Consider the following 21,020-nt stretch of genomic DNA (forward strand, 5'->3'; position numbering starts at 1 on the left):
TTATGAGTGAAGGACTGATATGCAGCCATGAACACTGGTGTCAATTGCCATGGTTCACTTGACTGCAACAGGATCACCCATACAGGTGAAGATCAATCTAAACATTGTAGTTCATACGTGCAGCCTGCATGATTTACTCCTATAGCTGGTGAAGTGCAATTTCCCATAGTGTTGCAGGGATCCTGACTCATCCAGTGACTACACTCCATGAGAGGACCACCCAGCACCCTTTCACCTCCCGAGTCCCCATGCCCTCTGCCAGACACTGGCCCTCCATTCACGAATGCAGAGGAACAGTGTACGGTGGAGGTGATGAGGGAATCCCACCAGGACACCTCTGCCGGCAGGTAAGGTTGTCCACTGTCCATCATGTCAATGGCTGGTTAAGTGGGCATCACTATATTGGCATGCAGTGGCACATGCAGGCTTGCATGTGTCATGTCATTTTGGGAGGGTGACTGTCAATATGTCTGTGTTTTTATGTCCCCTGGATCATCCATGCATGTGCAGTGGGTTTCTGGTTGCACTTCCGCAAAGGACAGTCGACTCAGGAGACTGTGTGGCACCCATCCCCCTTGAGTCAATTGCAGTCTTTAAAACATTAAACAACAGCATCCTCATCCTCAGACTCCAATCTCTGGGCATCATGGACTCTGCATTCTGATTGTTCACCTCTTGCCTTGCTGACCGTTCTCAAGTCTCCTTCCTAGAACCCTTCTCTTCTCTTCCATGTTTCCTACAGGGCCCTGCATGTGTACTCCCTGTCCATAATACTCTTCAGACATCTATTCTCAGATCATCAAGGCCTCGACGGCTCCTCATCGTGACCATGCCTCAGTGAAGAGACTGCACTAATGTTGGCAGTGTTTTGATTTCAGGGAAAACAGCTTAAATAAATTCAACCAGCAACGAAGTCCAAGATAGGGAATAGGGAATAATTGATTGTATCAGCTTATACAAGGATATAAAACAGCTTTGTCAGGTTAGGTGTAATCAAATCTTGAAAATTGAGATATAAAACAGCTTTGTCAGGTTAGGTGTAATCAAATCTTGAAAATTGATCGGTGTAATGAATATGTCTTTGATTGTTTTATCAAAGTAAAATGAGGGTTTAGGTTTTAAATACGAATATGAATATGATTATTTAGATAATGGTATTCACATTGTTTAAAACCATTGTTATTCCTTTTTAATAAAAAAGTATATTTATTGTTAAAGTTCTGTTTCCCTGTACCCTAGTGCAATCAATACCTCCTCATATGTTATCCTTTTTCATTGCTGTACATATTTGGAAAGAAAAGCATTTAAAAACACTTTCCAATATTATATCAAAACTTGTCCAGAACAGTGATGTATCTGCATGTGCAGTTGCTTCGAAAAAAGCTCCTTCCTTTTTATGATAGAATATGTTTCATTATTTAAGACCAAAAGCAAACATTGACACATATCTGCCTGGATGAAATTGCAAGGCAACATTTCTGCCGAGGATTCATCTTAGTAAATAATCAGCATGCAAGGCAAGCACTTGTGAAGGTTATGATTCATATGCACAGTCAAAGGGGTTATCCGTGAGTAATCATAAAAGTCATTAACATGCAAGGCCTGAAGGCAAATCTAACATTTTCATAGGTTTGCACTTGCCCTGAGGGGATCTCATTCCTGTGATGTTGATAAACAACACTGCAGCAAAAAGACACCAAGGTGTCTCTGGTCCTCGCTAGTTTGCACGCTTGCAACATCTATTTCTAGCATAATCTCCATTTCAATGTTTCCTGCTTGGGACAGCAACTTTCACTCCCCCATGGTATGAATGACAGTGGAGAAGCTCAGCTGGCCCTTCCACTGATATTCATAAAATGGAATACAATCATACTTATTCTAGCTGAAGTTAGCAAATAAGGATAATTGTCCTATAATTATTGTGAGAATAGCGTGTTGGAACTATGTACTTGTGAAATAGCTTATATTCCAACTTGTGGGTCTTAAACACGGAAAGAATTAGTCACATCTACATGCTGTGACTGTCAATATAGAATGCCAGCTGCGGCATCTACAGGTATTCCTAGCAATGGAAAACACAACACTACACTACTATTCTAGTCGAATACAACAAATAATGGTCATGTTCGTGTCACTGTTGAAAATAGTTACAAATGGGGTTTCTCCTCGAGTAATGCAAGATGCATGCATACAATCTGTGTGCAGACATTTTACGGATGAATTTCACATTACTTCACATTGAATGCAATTACATGGTGGAGAGAGGGCATGCATTGTAATATGTGTTTTCGCCTTCCCTATTCTCGATGCCACCATACAAATGAGACAGCATTAAAGACAGCATGACATTTTAATGCAGGTGTTAATGTTCTGGAGTCCTATGGATTTGGCTTCTTTTTACACCAGAATAAAGCAGACTGAATCCATAAGAATACATTCCAAACACACATTGCCATCAGAAACAGGTGTTTACTCAATTTGCACTGTGAAGTACAAAAGGGAGGTGGGCAGGTGATTTTGCCTACTTGGTTCCCCTGCCTTTTGCACTTAGCAGTGAACATGACAATCATTGCACACAATGAACGAGTTTGAATGTAAGTGCAATTTTCGGGGACTTGAAACCTGAGCCTCAATGTAAATTGTTATAATGCAGTGTTTTAAATTAACTTTGTATTCCATATGGAGCTCTGAATATTCATTAGCTTCAAACAACAAAATATTTCTTGGTTGGGATAATATCATGCAAGGTGCTCTTTATGTAAAGTGTGGGTAAAGTATGGCATGTTATTAAATTGACATAAAGCACCAACACATGGGCCCTCATTACAACACTGGCGGTAACCCATGGCGCTATTATCACCATGGTTGCTGCCGGTGTTGTAACGAGTCCGCCAATGTTCAATGGGGAATTACCACCCCATTCCAAGGTTGGCGGGGCGGTAATTCCTCATTGAACATTGGCCGTTCCCCATTCCCATTTTTGCCCCATAGGGCTCAATGGGACTGGGGAAGGCGGTAATTACGGTACCGCAAGTTGCGGTACCGTAATTCCCTCGAAGATCCCTTTGCGGGTCCCTACTTTAACGGCTGGTCCAGACCAGCCGTTCAGGTCGGGTCCCGCAAAGGGACCTCGTAATCAGGCGCTAAGGGGTTAACGGCGCCCCATCCTTTTACCACTGTTCGGCACTGTCAAGTCTCTGTCCACCTCCTCCACAGAGCTTGGGACTGGGAGGGATAGGCAATATGTACTCTGGAAGAACCAATTTTCCTGAACTCTGTTCCATGGATGTCCTCCCTATTCCAGCAATTTATTCCTGAAAGAAATAATGCAATGTCTTTTTTCTGATTTTTCTGATTTCTTAAGCATACACTTTTGAAAAATACCTGGTTTAAACATTGACACAATTTGACAAATTCCATGCATGTATGAGACTTTTCATTGAACTGCCACAAACGGTCATTTGCAAACATTGGGTTCAGTTTTCTTGCACTTTCGCTGATACTTTTTAAGTATGTACATTTATTTTTAATAGACACCAAATAGAAAATATGTCTTCATTTTATTTCTCCGCACATACATAACGCAATATAACTACGAGGGACAACTTCCTGCAAATAATGCACTGGCAGAAAGGTCCCAAGAAATAAAATATGCATCGATACACCCTGAAACCCTGTGAGTGCTCGGACCGCAAGGGGTACAGTTCCTTGCTGGTTCGGCTGATAGTAGGGACTGGACTGAAAGCATGGTTGCCAAGAAGAAAGGGGAAACCAAAAGGTCCACCAGGGAACAAACAAAATGGAATCACATCTAGCATGATTCAAGAGAAGGAGGGTGTGGGTGCAGCAACAAAGAACTACCAATGCCAGAGATGTCTTCCTCTGGTGCTGGTTCTAATGAAAGACTATGCACATTTTGGAGCAGAGTGCACAGCCCCCTTCCCCTGTTCCACAGGGCTCTTATCATAGGGGGTTAGACTGTTTTAGTTTGACATCGGATGACAGATACTTCATGTTGGGGAAAGTATGGGGAAGGAGTGGTTTAGGGAGTTAATATGTTGTTGTGTTTAGGGTTGTTTAAGCAGGGTGTTAGGCAGAATCATATGCAGTACCCTTTGGGAACACCACACACAATTAAGACTACAAGTGTAAAACAAATGCACCTTTGGTACAAGCCTGTACTACACAGTAAAGTGGTAGCGATGGCTGAGCAGCCAGACTTATCTCAAGAGTAAAGTGAGCAGTATCAGAAGTTACACAAAGGACAGTAATTATATTGGTTCAAACAAACACTGATTCAAGGTTTCTGAGTAAAAGAATATACATTTATTTACACCATCAGTTATAAAACAGTTCATTAATATAAAGCAGCAGAAAATCACAATCTTGATACACTGCAATGACCCCCAATCAATTCTGGACAAGTTAAGCTAAAAATGAAATGTGAGCAAAATGGCACTCCAGCAATTCAAAAAGGGAGGAAAAGACAAGGTTATCCAAAATCAACAACACCAACAAGTGATAGGCAGGGAAATCTAGAAAAGGCTGGAGGGTCCTGCACTGCCCAGGAAAGAAACCAGCAGCAGAGCAAAGCGTTGAATAAAAGGTACGCACCTTAAAACCCAAACAGGTTCTGTTCCTCCTGGCTATCCGGTTCACTGCAGCGAGGCACAGCAAATTCGACCAGGAGAGGTAGGTCGGCATTTGGTGTTTGGCGAGCTGGTTGGTCCCACCAAGCTCAAGTGAAGAAGATTCCTTGGAGATCTTCTCTGTTGTCAGAGTTTCGGGTGATTCGGACCTGCACTAGGGCTTCACTGGGATGTCCAATAGTTGCAGCAGTCATCTTCCTTCAGCTCCTCGTTGGTTCTCTCGTTCCAGTGGCGACTCTGCCTTCCAAGTCCCAGAGACCTGCTTTTAAGCAATTCTCCCCCATTCACACAGCCTGGCTTCAATCACACAGCAGGGTGGCTGTCCTGGCAGGACAGTCACGCAGCCAATCAAACTAGAATGCGAGTTGGGTCTCCAAGGAGACCTGTGTAGGGGGCCTCAAAACCCTCCCTCACATCCTGTCCACCCAGACACTCAGGCACCTAAGGAGGCTTCTGTGCAGAAGCCTACCAAAGGACGGCAAACAAAGGAGCCAAACCTGGTTTGGTGCACAGAGTAAAACACGGGAAAGACCTTTACAAAAATAAATGGTGAATAAACTCAAACGGAACCAAATAAAATTAAAAGGGGTCCAGCGGATTAGAGTTTGAGGCTACCACCATAGTCTCTAACAGTACCGAAGCTATTTTCATAGCTTGCGGTACAGTAGAAATGGTAGATACCACTGCCACCAGCCAAATCTTAAAGAAAGGGGTACAAAATAATGTTCCATGAGAATCAGACAAAAAAGGATAACTATTAACCCTTCCGGTACTCTGTTGGAAGATAGGCTGTACTGGGTCTGTAAATTTAAAAAGACTAGTAAAGTCAATGGCAACTTTACATGTTCTGGGAGACAGTAGTCAGTCCCAGAAAATTGAGTTTAACAGTGGGAAGTCTAAAAAGACAACCCTGTGTCACTGCATAAAAGGTGAAGTGTGACACAAAGTAAAAAGATGATGCCTACGGAGTGGGTGAGACTCCATAGTCCATGAGCACAAAATGTACAACACACAGCAAAACACATGTAAGAGTGGGAAAAAAGGCTCACACTCTTACCAGGTAATAAAATAAATCCTAAAAATCCAGCAAAGGTGCTGAGGGACTCAAAAGGGAAGGGAAATTAGCCATTCTGGAGAATTCTCCCTAACACAGGGCTCATATTCAAAGGGAACCGCGTTAGACACGGTTGATTAAACATATAAAGCAGGATGCACCATCGACTGCTATGGGTGCACAACACACTTTGATGCAAGGTGATAGGTGATAACACTCAAGGAAAATGCCTCACTTGCAAGGTCAGCAGGCTCAATAACAATATAAAACATGGCCTTATCGCCAAGCTTATTAATAGGCAGAAAGCTGATGTTGTGCTATTGCAGAAAACACACCAGATGGGCATGGCATGTGATTCCCTAGGTAGATGTTGTAATAAGATAGTGTGACAAGCAGGTTACTGCAAGAGACCAAGAGAGGTCACCAGTCTGGTCATAATTTCCCTTCCCCTAAATGCTGACACGGTTAAGTGAGGCGCATATGGTAAATAAATGCTGGTAAAAGGGAAAATCTGAGGGGGAGACTATAAGGATCCTTAACGTGTACGCACTTCCAGCCCTAAAATCAAAAATGAGAGAGGTGCAGTCACTGTTAGTGTCCCATGGAGCTCACATAACAGTGGTGGGGGGTGACTTTAATGATGTCATGTAAACGGATGCAGATAGGACGATATGCATGTGGACAACCAACAAAACACTACTCCCACCAAACTAGCAATGTTTGCAGAGGCAATGGGCCTATGGAGGGGACTACACCCCAGAGAGAAATGCTTCTCTGTATACTCTGGGGCCACGCTTCAGTGTCTAGGTTGGACCACATTTTCATTCCATGAACACTGATGGGAAGGGTTACTGAGGCCAAGTATTTACATGGAAGGGATCTCGGATCATGCCCCACTATACATCACAATCCTAGGGAAGGGGCAGAAGCGCCAAGCTAAATGGAGACTTAACACCTACTACCTGGGTGATGATAAAATAATGGGGGAGCGGTCAGAGGAAACAGGTATTCTTTGACTTAAATGAGAACTCAGGGCACAGTAGTTCCAAGCTCTGGGAAGCTTATAAGGCTTGGATTGCCTGAGAAGGATTCCATTACCCACTATAAATGATCAGGCACGGCTAGAGATGGGTAGGGGTAGTATGATAGAGGAGATGCAAAATGCAATCAGACAGTTGCAATTGGGAAAGACCCCTGGGCCGAACTAATTCCCACTTGAAAACTGGAAGACACGGCACTAATACATATGGTGGCAATGTTTAAGGAGAGTCACGAATCAGGAGACCTACCCAAGGACAACTGAATGGCAATAATTGTGGTTATACATTTAAAAAAAAGGAAACCCAGGGACTTATTTACCTCATTGCTAAATAGTGAAGCCAAAATACTTGCCTACATTTTAGTGAATAGGCTAATTAAAGTGAAAGGCATACTGATTAAGCAAAGACCAGCTTTGGGTTCCCGATAAAGCCACCAGAATGAATCTGTGGTGACTTCACAATGCGCTGCATAAGGCTGACTCGGAGAAGGCTTTTGACTCTGTATGGCTGGAGTATCTGTGGGCGGCAATGTAAAAGATGGGATTTGGACATCATTTATGTCATGGGTGCAATTGTTGTATGCAAACCAATTGCAAAGGTGAGGGCGAATAGCTGCAAATCCCACAGCTTTACACTGCAGAAGGGATTCAGAGGGGTTGTCCTCTGTCTGTATGGGAGCCTGGGCAGGAAGGATTTACCTCTGGCAGAACAATGAATCATTGAAGAGGTAGGGTCACTTACCCTTACCAAAGCCAAATACTACATTTAGGGCCTGAGTCACATAGCGTTTTTCTATGGGATTGCACCATTATAAAACACTTCTCTGCTTTTATAGTATTCAAAGACTATAGCTAATCTGTTATTAGTATTCCATAGTATTCTTTTTAAGCAGAAACTATATGAAGACTAATCAGCATGCTGAACATTAGTCAATTACTAACAGAATACGAAAAAAATACTTGTTTCTAGACGGTTGTAGGTCATTTGGTCGAAAACCAAATGATCGAATGCCATTTGATCGAGAGTGAAATGGTCGAAAAAATGATCGATTTTTTTTATTTTTATGGGGGGGTTCCCCCCCAACACCCCTTTTTCTATATTATTTTTTTTTTACCAAACAAAACTAAAAAAATATATAAATAAATAAATAGAAAAATTCGACCATTTTTTTTTTTGACCATTTGACTTTTGATCAAATGGTCATTCGATCTTTTATTTTCGACCATTTGACCGGACACCTTTCTTAGACTTCTAGTCTTCACTTAGTATGGAAAACACATAAACACTATTGAGAAGACACAAATGGCGTCATCACGAGCCCCGGATTTGCCCCCAGCCCAGAGCTGGGGGAAAATCCGCCAAGCCTGTGATATAGTGGACCCTTAAATGCAGCGGTAATAGTGTTACCGCTGCATTTAAGGGCTACCACCAAACTCGTGATGAGGACAAAAGAGATGAAAAGAAGATCTTACATTTTGCTGAGGGTAATGCTCTACTCTCTGGGAGAACCCAGATATCCCTAAATTTCATAAGTTAGGTAAACAAACAAAATGGGCTAGCAGAGGGATCATTACAGTGGGGGACACACTATGTCAAAATAAGAGGGATGTACAGGCTCATCCGGGGTGATTTATAACATACATGATGCCGAAGCATGCCTTTCTGACCCAATTCGATGGAGAGACAGATTTTCCAGATCACACCCCCTAGAAACCAATCTGCTGACAGGCCCAATAAAAAGCAAAGCAATCTCAATAATATATCAAGTAATAAGCAACTTCACCTCTCCCCCACTCATTAAACTTAAATTCAGATTGGAGACAGACCTAGGGTCAATAGAGGATGAGGAATGGATTGAAACTCAAGTGCCAATGATGAAGGCCAATATGTCTACAACGCTGAGCATGCTACAAAACAACATTTTCCACAGGGTTTTCTACTCCAGAGAGAGACTTCATAAAAATGGAGAGTGGTGTACTCTGTATTTGTTAAATGTAGTAAGGTTATCAGTGCCATCTACCATTTGCTATGGGTTTGTTCATGGCTCACAGATACTGGGAAATGATATTGGCAACACTATCCAGTGCAGTGGGCTGCTCAATCCTGAAATGCCCCCAAACTATCACCGCTACACATCTGGGGAGATATGGAGGGGCCAGGAGGGGATACAATTCTGATCTCCGCTGCACATATGGTGGCCAAAAGGGATCTGGTGACTAAATGGGGAACATATGCTATCCTGACTCAATGGGTGAAGTGCAAGGATCACTTCAGATCCCTGGAAATAATCACATATAGACACAAGTAGCTAAATACCAAAGGATATGGGATAAATATGACTTGTTCATGTGAGTGGGGGAAGGTAATATCACAGATGTTAGGATATCGGACCAAACATCCAGTAGCGGGGAAGTGTGAGCAACCGTAATAATTAACATAGCCCACGTGACAAGTGGTGGGGGGAATTTGGGGAGGACTGCCTTTGTTGGGATCTGTTCTATTTGGGTAATGTTGTATTTTGTTATGTTGGAAAACCAAATAAAATGTATTATAAAGCAAAACAAGGAAGGAAGGCCTTTTTAGGTGAATTTGGAGGCAGATATTGCACTAACCTTGACAGGCAGATTCCATGCAGGGACGAGCTGTCTTTTGGAGCTGCAGGCAGCAGTACACCTCATCAGTGTAAAGCCTTCTGAGTAAAAGGCAAACAGGACAGCAAGGGTAAAGGAACAAGAAACCTCAACATCATTGCTATATCAATATCCACTCTTGGCGGACCCTCAGTTTTCACTAATTACGTTTGTTTTGATGTTGGCGGCAGCAAGAGAACACAACTGACGGTAAAGGCTTCAATGGAGAGGGACATGCAGCCAGTCACTTATCTCCATGAAACTATGGGCAGATGAATAGACCATGTTGGCGAATAAGCCACAGTGCCACAGAGTAGTCATTCTGGAATTTCAGCTACAGCTCTGAACCACTGAGAAATGTGTTATGAATAGTTGAATGCAGGTGGCTGAAAAAAAAAATAGCCTTAGTGTTTTAGGGCTAGCACTATTATTTATATATTCACAACAACATGCGACAATACCACACAGCCGATCCATCCTTAATGGGAGTGAAGCACGTATGTGGGTGTCTGCTACTTTAAGAACTGCCTGTCTCGTGTCGATAAAGGTACATAAAATAGTACTGCCACACAAAGCAATGACAATTATCAAGGGCAAAATGCAAGCTTTTCTGCTAATTTGTATACCCACCTGCATTGATCAGTGGCTCTTAACTAGAGGAAAACTACCAGGGATGGCTACTAGGTAGCTGCGTGGCAAGTGTGTTTTCGTTCATGAACTGGTCTCTTCTACGCTGACATTTCATCTAGGGGTGTTGTCTTGCATATTTAAACCCACTAAAAGTGACCTCATGCGGAAATCCCATGTGTGACATCGTATGCTGCACTGCCTTTCTCTAATGTGTGTGCTTTTTGTGTGTATTTGATGACATTTATTTTATGTTATTTCAGTTTTGTGTTGAGAAAATTAAGTATGAAATATTGCTGCCTTTTGGGGACACATTTCCTGGAGCATTATGTAATTTCTGAACTACTTTACACACTAACAATACATTTCTCTGTGGCTCTCAGCTACAGGTGAACATCTAGGGGTGGCTACTGGGCGGCGCATGTGTTGACCTTTAACAGAAATGGCCTATCCTGCACTCACATTTGAAGTAGAAGAATGATTTAATGCATTTTAAACTCAGAAACACATTGATGGTGTTTGATCAACATACCCCAATGCTATCATAGCCTCTCAGCCAATGAGGAGCCTCGTAATGGTGGCATTACCAGCAGTAATCACCCTGCTCCGAGGCCATGATCTTCCTCCGCCAGGGAATGGGGTAAGTGGTGTCCCACTTCCCCTGTCCCCTCCCTCCACCCCATCAATAGAATTGCCTCCCCGCCCCCCATCCCCACTTACCTTCGTTGAAGTCCATTTCAGGAGAGGACACGCTGGGAACACTTCTGTCCCCAGCACGTCCGCTCCCGATCTACACGTAGTCCCTTGTCTCCTTTCCATGGCGCCTATTTTTTGTGTTAACTTTTTTGATGGGTGACATGGAAAGAGAGAAGGGACTACATGTAGTCCCATCTTCCGTTTCCATGGTGGCCATTTTTTGTGTTTACTTTTTGTCTATTTTTTTTCAATGACTGCCATGGAAAGGGAAAACGGACTTTGTTTTCGCTTCCCCTGTCACCAATTAAAAAAAATGTTTATTCTGTTCCAAACCGCAGGAGTGTTTCAGAAAGGAAAAAAAGGCTTTTAGTACCCCGGTCTTATGGGCTGGGTTACTAATGCCAATAAACCCCCTGCTGCGGGGGGATTAGTGAGTCAGGTAATGCCCGGGGCCTTCGTTAAGGCCTTCGCTTCCTTCTGGACTGTAATTATGGGCCCCGTGGCATTACCTGACTCAGGCCTTCGTTAACGCCTCCGCTTCCTTCTGGACTGTAACTATGGGCCCTGTGGCATTACCTGACTCGGTAATGCCCCCGCAGGTCGAGGCTTATTGCTTAACAATATACTTAATTATCTAGGTATACAGGAAATGTTTAGTATATTCTCGTATGCGTTGATCAGTTTCAGTGGTCATTGGAGTCTACTCTTTATCTTTTCGTTAGATAGGCAGCTCCCCACCACACACTAGGGAAAGAAAGGGCACCGAAAAGGGACAGTGGAGTTCCTTTACAGGAATAGATAGTTACTAGCAGTATGCATCCTTGAGCACTCTCTGTCTTGGGTGCTGTTATCTGTGAAACAGTGGGGTTTTATAATAGAAATATAATTGTGTAGAGCATAATACTTGCTTTTGAGTGTATTTTCAAGTGCAATGTGCATTGCTTATTTACCTGAAGGTGTAGTTTTAGAATCCCTAGTGGGTGCCCATTTCGCACGCGTAACATGTTGGGTGAGACTGACTATATTAGTCTCAAGTTTCAGATAGACCTTTTCCTGCATTTTTTAAACTCACCTTGACATTGATGTTTTTGCCAATGCTGCAATTGCAGGGCTGTTAGCCTATATACTCCATGTGGATCCTTCCTAATTGGAATGAAACATGTATCTGTTTAGCACCTCTTTGAGAGCTCCCTCTCATGGACTGATGTAGCCGTATGTAAAATAGCACTGCACTATAAGACAAAGGCATTGCACTGGATCATAATATGTGCTTTTCAGTTATGTGCATACAAACAATCCATTGCCCAGTGGCTCTGACCAAGAGGTACATTTCCAGCATGGCTTCTACTTGGCACCTTGGCATGGGTTGCTTGTTAGCTAAAATGGAGTAATCTACACTTATAGGAAGATGATTTTTTCCTGCATTTTTAAACCCACCATAATATTAACAGTGTTCACTAAACATGCCACCATTTCCTTGTCACAAAATGTCAGAAAATACCACAATTGTGATTCTTAATGAGGGTGGAGAATGTATATAGTTGTTTGCAACCTTGAGCACTGTCCTGGGTTCATACTTCTATGTCTAAAGACACTGCTCTATAAGACAAAGGCTACTTTCTGGAGGCTAATGTATGCTTCTGAGCACATTTGCATACACAGAATGCATTGCCCATGGGTTCTCACCTGGAGGTGAACATCCAGGTATTGCTGCTGGGTGGCACTTTGGCACGAGTCTCGTTACCTGACACAGCCTATGTTGCACTCACATTTCAGGCACAAGTTGTTTTTTATGCATTTGTTAAACCCACCCTAACAATAATGTTTTTTGTCCAGTATACCCCAATTCTGCAATCACAAGTTGGTCAGACTACATTTGGTCAATGATGCCTTAAGAGGGAAAACACATATGTAGAGATGTATGCATTCCTGAGATATTTCTGTTTAAACACCCTATACATGTAACTGCATTACCATAGAAGACAAAGATAATGTTCTGCATGAAAATGCATGTTTTGCTCATTTTCATACCAACAGTGATTGCTCATTTTCTCTGATCAGAGGTGAACGTCCTGCCATGGGTATTGGGTGGTGCTGTGGCTTAACTGACTTGTTAGCTGAAATGTCCTAGTCGACTCTCATTTCAGTTGGAATGATTTTTAACGTTGTTTAAAACTTCCAGAACATTGATGGTGTTTTATTTAAATTATGTTAAGTGAACCTGTCATACCTTTAGTAAAGATGGGTTTGATGACTGTCTTCTCTTTTCCCTGCAATTATGATATGCTTAAACGTCAAAACCATACCTGCAGACATTAACACTAAAACGTGAGGTCTACTGCATGTGCAAGAGAATCTAAATATAGTGAACTCGAGATTAGCACATGGAGAATAAAATGGCACACTGTCATCTGCATAGCAGAGATCATATTCCTGGCACTATTTGGGTGCTGGAGGAGCAATTGCTCAACATGGCAAGTTATGCTACTTTTATACTCACCAGCACTTCCCACACACCAGCCACCGCCATGGAAGTAAATGACAGCTCTCCTGAGCACACGAGATTCCTGTCTTGGAAGGTATACCCGAACTGGAACATTATTAAATGTTGTATCCGTCACTGTGACATTTTCGTCTGATATTGGGGCACAATATTCGGCAGATGTCATCAACATTAAAACTTCCATGTAATGTTTAAGTCCAAGTAATTCAGCTAAACCAGCCTGTGAAAAATAAAAAAAATAAAAACCTGTTTCAGACTTTTAGCTTTCTCTGCAAACGTTAAGGGCCAGATTCAAGGATTTCTTTGCATGGTTCAAAGGGACTTTGCACTGCTGAAAAGTGACTTTGCACTGTCTACACAAACTCTGATTCATGGAACTGTGCAAAGTGTATTTTTGCAGTGAAAGCCATTTTGTGCTGCAAATATAAATATGCACTGACTTTGCACGGACTTTGCACTGCAAAAATACACTTTGCCCAGTTCCATGAATCGTGGTTTGTGTCGGCAGTGCAAAGTCACTTTGAACCGATCAAATAATTCCATGAATCGGGCCCTAAGAGTATTTGAAATACTTTAAGGTACAATTTACTTAATTTGTATCTATGAATTGAAAAAGCTCAAATAACCCCATGTTCTTATCAATGTATTGCAAAAGTACAATACATGGATAGGAAAACACGCAAAACATAATTTACGAACTTTAACACCAGCTGGATTACATTTAGCATAACACAAAACAAGTTTACCCAATTTTCCAGAGGCGTATTCATGCCTTCTTCACATGACATAAAAAGACGTTGAAGACCATGTTGGTAGTGTCATGGCCAAACAACCTAGAGAAGACTCAGAACATGCTTCTCGTGCCTAACTCATGTTATTGTTACTCACAATGTAGTAGGTGGTGTAGAAGGAGTGTCAGAACTCTCCATGGCAACTGAATTAGGATTCAACTAAACAAACGATGATAAGTGTTTGGATTCAATAATAAGTGAAGTGGGGTTTCTGCTAAATTTCTTATATTTAAAGACTGTAGTCCTGTGTCCGTCCCTATAAACGTGTGTATTGTGTACCTGTTACCGGCCACCAAAAGGAAAGGTCTTTCACATGCATTTGGTTCTGTGAGTGTTCCCCTTTCTTTTTTGCTGCTTTCCTATTATTTGGCCACATGGACAGCAGGATTGGGGCTGCAGACACTGGGTTCCTGGGTCATACTCTGTCTCATCCATGACTGTCCTCCTGGTTGGAATGACATGGTAACCATCTGTTAATGTAAGCACTTGCGGAGATCCAATTGTGCTTGCCCTGCATGGATCATTTTTCATTTTAGAGTCAACAGATTCCCTTGTCCTGAGGGTATGTGTATTTCTCAGAAGCCTTTGATGACTGGTCTCTATGCACATTTTGATATTTTGATGTGAATTGTGTCCTCACCCTAAGTATCCATGAAGGTTGCTTACACAGCTTCAAGATGGGATTTTATTTGTTGACTGCCTGAAGCCGATTTTCCATAGTCTTTCTCTGTGGTCTACTACTGATCTAAGGCCACTATCCTGGTGGTATTAGTTTGCTTAGTTACTTTTGAGTTCTTACATTTTAAGGCCTGGAACGCTCTCCTAATCTTCTTTGTCTTTCCCTTCTCTTCTCTTTGAGCTGTCTATCATTCTCTGTTATGCTTGGGATTATGTTATCCTCATGAGGCTCTGCGTGGTCCTCCAGGTTCTCTTTACTACTCACATCCCCCACTCCAATCTTGGCATCATTGTCTCTGTTGGGAGGCAGATGAATAAGTCATCCATAGCTTCTTCCCTTCCCTGCATCAATATTGCAAAGGTGAAAGATGTTCCTCACTGAGGCAGCTGTTCCGCCCTTACCACTCACACGTACAGCAGGGGTTGGGAACAATGTGAGCTGAAGATGGTAAAAGATTTCCAACTAGCATTGTAACAGTAGAAACGCATGCACTAGACAAAAAGCAAATATGCACTCCACATTTAGAACAAGTACAGTAGGTAATATATGCATTTAGACATAAAGAATACTAACAGATCATCCACAGACATGAAGAACACTAACATGACCAATGTATAAGGTGAATGCAACATGAACAACATGGGAAAATAGGAATTGTACGATCGTACCGAAAAAAAGGTCTGACTGTACAGAATTTCCGAAAATGCATACCACCAAAGGTCCGAAACACCAAAAGTTCGAACCTTTGGTGCCATGCATTGTAGGTAAGTAAAAAAAAACAACAGGGTCTGCGGGGCTGTCCCCCGCAGCACCCCGCTCACTATACTTTTACAGTATAGTGAGCGGGGGTTGTGGGGTAAACCCCTGCAGTTGCCCATAAAAAAAAAAGAAAAGGACCCTGCCGAGCCGGTTCCCGATCACAGAAGTGAAAGGGAACTGGCGCCGCAGGGACACAGCGTGAAGAAAAGGTAAGTGTGGTTTGTTTATATTGGGGGTATATTGAGGGTGTGGGTGGGGCTGTGTCGTGGGTGTGCTGTGGATGTGCTTGAGGATGTGGGTATTCAGTAATTTGCAGTGTTTGTTTGCATGGGAAATGTACAAACCTTTGGTGGCGTGTACATTTCCCATGCAAACTTTTCCGTCAAAGACTTTTCCATGACAGAAAAATCACGCAGATCCCGAAAATAGATGACTAATATGAAAACAAAAGTGTAATTGGGCAGCCATCTTCCAAAAATGGAAGCAGCGGCATGCCTCTAAATGAGCACAGGCTTATAAGCCTCTGGAAAACTCAAAAGGCTGAATCCACAGAAAAACATACCTGTGCAGAGCTCAGGCAGTAGCTGGCAACTAGTGCCATTGTTAGAGTAAAATTAGGGAGGATCAGAAAAATCAGAGAAAGACAGAGAGAAGACATGAGATAGCAATTCCCAAGACACAAGCAGAATACTCCCATATTAATTAAAGTTGTATAAGAGCACAATCAGCCTTTGGTAGCCAGGTGTAGTACAGCAGTCAGACAGAGAATAACTCAAGAGTGTCCCCAGTGGCAACAGAAAACACGACATACACATTACTATTAGTTAAAAACACAATAAATAGGAGGTAAATATGTTCAAAACACGATCCCATTGCATGTGACCCATAGTTGAAGAACATTGGCCATTCATTAGAAACAAACAGATAGAACACCTGCCATACTCCCTAAGCACACGCGTAGACATGAGGCACCACACAAGGCCAAGTACAAAGTGATTACCCAGTCTGAACTTCGTCCCCACCCTCCCCAACTCCCCAATTTCAGTGCCATCTTTCCCCCTCTCCACCTCTCGCCTGATGCCATTTCATCCCTTTCCACCTCCAAAATGGCATTTTTTCTACTTTTCATTTTTGGCTAACCCATTATAACCCCAGTTATCTCTTGCATTGAATAAAACAAAAATAAATGGGAGCTTTTTCATTTCTGAAAAGCCTTGCTGATGCATTGTGAGACACATATGTAGCTATAAATTTGGCAGAAGGGGGCACCCCTTTGCCATCAAATATTATAAGAACTAGTGGATGGAATAACCCCAGACCCCGACCGGAAATTGAGTCACTGCTTCATGCCCAACTTATTTTGTTTTGCACAACCTGGTCCAATTCCGGCCAGCCTTTTTGCTGTGTACTGATCAGAAATGTTGACTTGTTCCTCTATGATGAAATTAATAGAACTAGACCGAAAACAGCATTTTATTTTTTGCTTTCTTAGAAACGTATTGATTTTTTAATGTATTTTTTCCAAAATGTCCAGTCCGGGCAGGTGTGACAAACATTGTGTTTTAAAAAATCAGCGAAATCCGTCATGCAAGTCAAAAGTTATTAGCAATTACATTTTGGGAATTTCCTATGGAACTTGGTACTCAACTCACCTAGAGTGTGGCAACGTTTAACCTTTTTATTGTTACAGTTTAAAAACTAAATTTCAACCTTTCAGTACAATTCCAAAAAATAAATAACAGAATACAGAGATTTACATTAAAAATCAAGAACAAAAAACAACATTACAATGTTAAAACACGGCCCATTTAGTTGTTAATATCAATAAGATTCAATGATAAATTAGAATCAATTTAAAATATCCAAACATAGCAAAAATTCCATTGTTGCTAAAATCACAGTTTTACTTGGCCACATCTTTTCCCATAGCATGTCAGGTGTTAAATCTCTATATTTCTTAAAATGGTGTTGCAAAAACAACTTTCTTTGAGGGAACAGATACAGGCACAACACCACCAAATGCTTCAAAGTCTATAAGCAGTTCTGATTTCTACAGAACCGACAAGTTCTTTCCCTCTTCAGACTTTTTGATCTCCCCCCCAAAACCCCATTAGTCAGCCATGAAATAAATGGAAATCTTAAAAGAACAGGGCTCTCAGTTTTGATGACGGAAACTTCATAAGATAAGCAGCTGGTTGTCTAAAAGGTTTCAATTCAAAATGAGCATTCTTAAAATTCTTATACTTATTGCATTGATCCCAAGTCTGCCTCCAATCATATTGCCACAACTTTATATTTGCTCTGTCAGGATTAGATACAAGCAACTCTAATGAAATGTCTGCTTCCATCATTATATGCATACAAACCTCTTTCCATGCATGCAAGGACCGAGCTGGATTAGGGTCTAATAATGCAGTTATTGCCAGCAATATAGAAACAGAATTCCCATTGTTCAGGATACACTTTCTGAACAAACTCATAATTTGCCATGTGCATATAATATTTAAGGACAATAGTCCCAGCTCATAGCATATCGTTTGAATGGGAAGACTAGATGGAAGAGACAGCACTTTCTTCCAGAACAGGCCCCCTATTTTGTTCCTGGCCAGATAGTTTCTCCCATCTCGGTTTCTGCTGCATAAGATAGAATAGGAACCAACTTTTGCTTATAAAAGGTGAGTAACGTAACGTAGGAACATTTGTCATATTTCCTATGTATTATTGTTGCTTGGGAGGCCGCTGACAAAGCCCTCCTTCTCAAATCCAAATAATAGGGGGGGCTCTTGGTTGTTGTTATTGGTATTCATTCCTAAATAACGATATTCATCCACAATTACCAAGGCTTTTTATATAAAAAATCACTTAAAAGTGTGTCTCTTTAAAAGCTTTTTTGCAGATAAAATGAGAATATTAGATTTCTCCACATTAATAGTTAGATGATTCTTGTTTACATAATATTCGAGGGCCAGAAATGAATTGTGTAATCCCAACAGAGTTGCATCTAAAATAACAAGATCATCCACATATAAAAGCCATGGTAGGTGAACAGATCCCAGTTTTGGCGAACAACACTTTCCAAGTGGTGGCCAATAACAGCTATAAAAAAAATTAAAAAGACAGGCACCAGAATACATCCCTGCCTAAGATATCTTGATGTCGGAATAGATTGTGACCTTGGTTCAGTCTAATTTGTATGGACGTTCACGTGTATAGCTGTGAACCAATGACAGAATGTATGCTGGACATGCTGCCTCTTCCATCTTGAACAGCAACAGTTTGCGTGGAACTGAATCCAATGCCATTTTGAAGTTTATAAAGGCCATCTATACTGCCTGGCCCGATTAAATGACTCTATTCATAACCACGCTAAGCACCAAGAGATGTATTGAAGTGCCTAAACCCGGGACAAAACCATATTGGCGTCTGTCCCCCAGGGAGTCACCCTGAATTCAGCGATTGAAATCCCTGAGGAGCAGTCAGGCAAAGATCTTGCCCGGGGTGTCAAAAGAGCAATTGGTCGATAATTCTCTGGCAACTCTTGGCCTCCCTTCTAAAATATGGGAATAATTATAGATTTCTTCCAGGAGTGAGGAATTTGCTTTGTATGTATTACCTAGGTGAAAATAGAGAATAGGATGTTGGCCCAAGCCTCAGGATGAGCCTTTAGTATATAATTCATAAGACCATCAGGACCTGGTGCCCTAGATGTACTCAAATTTTGTATCTGCTGAAATATATCATCCAGGTCGATAACTAAGGAAGTCTCAGTGATCCATGTGTCAGTATCTTTACTCTGTATGACCTGACAGGGGGCATCCAAGTCCCAGAAATATTGAATCCATGCTGCCTCCTGAATTGGATTAATTTGGAGGGGAAGCTGGCCATTAGTAGTAATTTTATTCAATAGGGCCCAAATCTGGGCACTATTTTTAGACACCATTATGCATAGAATGTGCTCCCCATAGTGTTGATTAAAAAAAGCTTTAATTTCTGGGTGATACAGGATCTTGTTGCCCCATCTAATTGGCTAAGTGGGGGATTTCTCTTATGTTTTTCAATAATTGTGTTTTCCTGTCTTTGATTTTAATATCAAAGACATGCTTATGCTTACATACTTAAATATCAGTCTGCAGCCACCCTCATTTTGCTGTGTAAATAGACTCATAGCTGCCACACAGCAACCTGCAGAGTTTATTACATCTTGAATAAGTAATGAGTACTCATTCCTTATGCATTCATTTAATTTATGCAGAGATGAGGGAGTGCATCTAATCTTGTTCCTTCCACCAGTAACCTCCACATTAAACCCACAGTGAACTGGAATTAAGGCTACCAAAGGCAAGTGCACGTTAGCCATAATAACTGATGGTCACTATGGGTTTGAGTGGTCTCTTGAAGATCGTTCATGGTCCTAAAGATGTTTTTTTGAACAAATATATAATCAATGATGGAGGGCTGATTGTTCCTGCTCCATGTAGGCCTAGTAGGTATATCACTTTTTAAAGCTCCAATCAGCATGGTGAAATCATGTCTTTCCATTAAAGTTAGCCATCCTTTTGCTGAATTAGTTAACAAATCCGAATTTACACCTATACATTGAATATTTAGGTCAACTCCTATGATTGTAGACATTATAGTGGAATCTAGCATAATTAGGGGCAGCATTCGATCTACACCTTCCAAAAACAAACTGTCCGTAATTGCTGCATGATTCCAGTACAAATTTAAAATTGCAAACTGATCAGCAGGATATATCAATTTTGTGAGTTGTGTGAATGAATTAGGAGAAGCCCATTGCTCCAGTGTAAAGCCTGCACACTTCCTACAAGCGGTCAATATTGCAGCCGAAGGCCTTCCTTTGTTCACTTGATCACTGGATTCAGGAGCAAGGCACAGCCCTCCCAAATTGGGGGTTCCACCGGCAACTTAGAGCACTTTTGACATTTCTGAGTTTGCGCATATCCTTAAATATTAATCTGTTGAGGACCTGTAGATTGGCCTTGTTAGCAAGAAATACTCAAGCGTGGTCTAAAGGCTCTCTTCTCTCTTTGATGTAAAGGCAATTCATCCTGGCTCCTACGGTTTGGAGTTTGGTAGTTAATTTCCTCTTTCAATGTTAATCCTTGATGGAAAAGGTGATGTGATGCTCTCAATAGTATGCTCGTAATCAGCCAAGAATGAATCAGCAGCCTTACCTTTCGCAGGGCGTAGTCACTAAGGAATTCAACCTGGGCAATATCTGAAGATTGGATCTCCTCCAATCCAGGGGGGTGCCATAGAAGAGATTTAAAATTCTCAATCTATTTAGCATAACCTCTTCATAAATTCCTCCGATGCATTATAATATAAGACTATCATAGTTATTAGGGCTATTTTGGGAATAAGAAGAAGAGTCCACAGGGAGCTTCTGACTAGATGGGGTAATGAATGGTGTCTAAATACTTTTTGACCCTTATCATGTTGCCCCACATCTAGGTCAGATTGTCCTTTAGTCATCAGATGATTTCCTGTATAATACATTGGATCTTGCCCAGATATGGCGATTCCTACTCTGTTCTAAAGTGACAAATTCTTCCCTGAAACGCGAGTTAC

General features: G+C 41.6%; 1 protein-coding gene across 1 annotated transcript in view; it reads right to left on the reverse strand.

The window, feature by feature from the left end:
• Nucleotides 1-21,020, reverse strand: part of LOC138491709 (arylacetamide deacetylase-like) — a 411,585-nt gene that overhangs the window by 252,885 nt on the left and 137,680 nt on the right. The window contains exon 2 of the mRNA XM_069618391.1: nt 13,197-13,419. Within this exon, the coding sequence (XP_069474492.1) occupies nt 13,197-13,419 (223 nt within the window). The remainder of the gene's footprint in view (nt 1-13,196; nt 13,420-21,020) is intronic.

Source organism: Ambystoma mexicanum, chromosome 10, assembly GCF_040938575.1.
Source record: "Ambystoma mexicanum isolate Mex_15411 chromosome 10, UKY_AmexF1_1, whole genome shotgun sequence".
In the NCBI taxonomy this organism is placed as follows: domain Eukaryota; kingdom Metazoa; phylum Chordata; class Amphibia; order Caudata; family Ambystomatidae; genus Ambystoma; species Ambystoma mexicanum.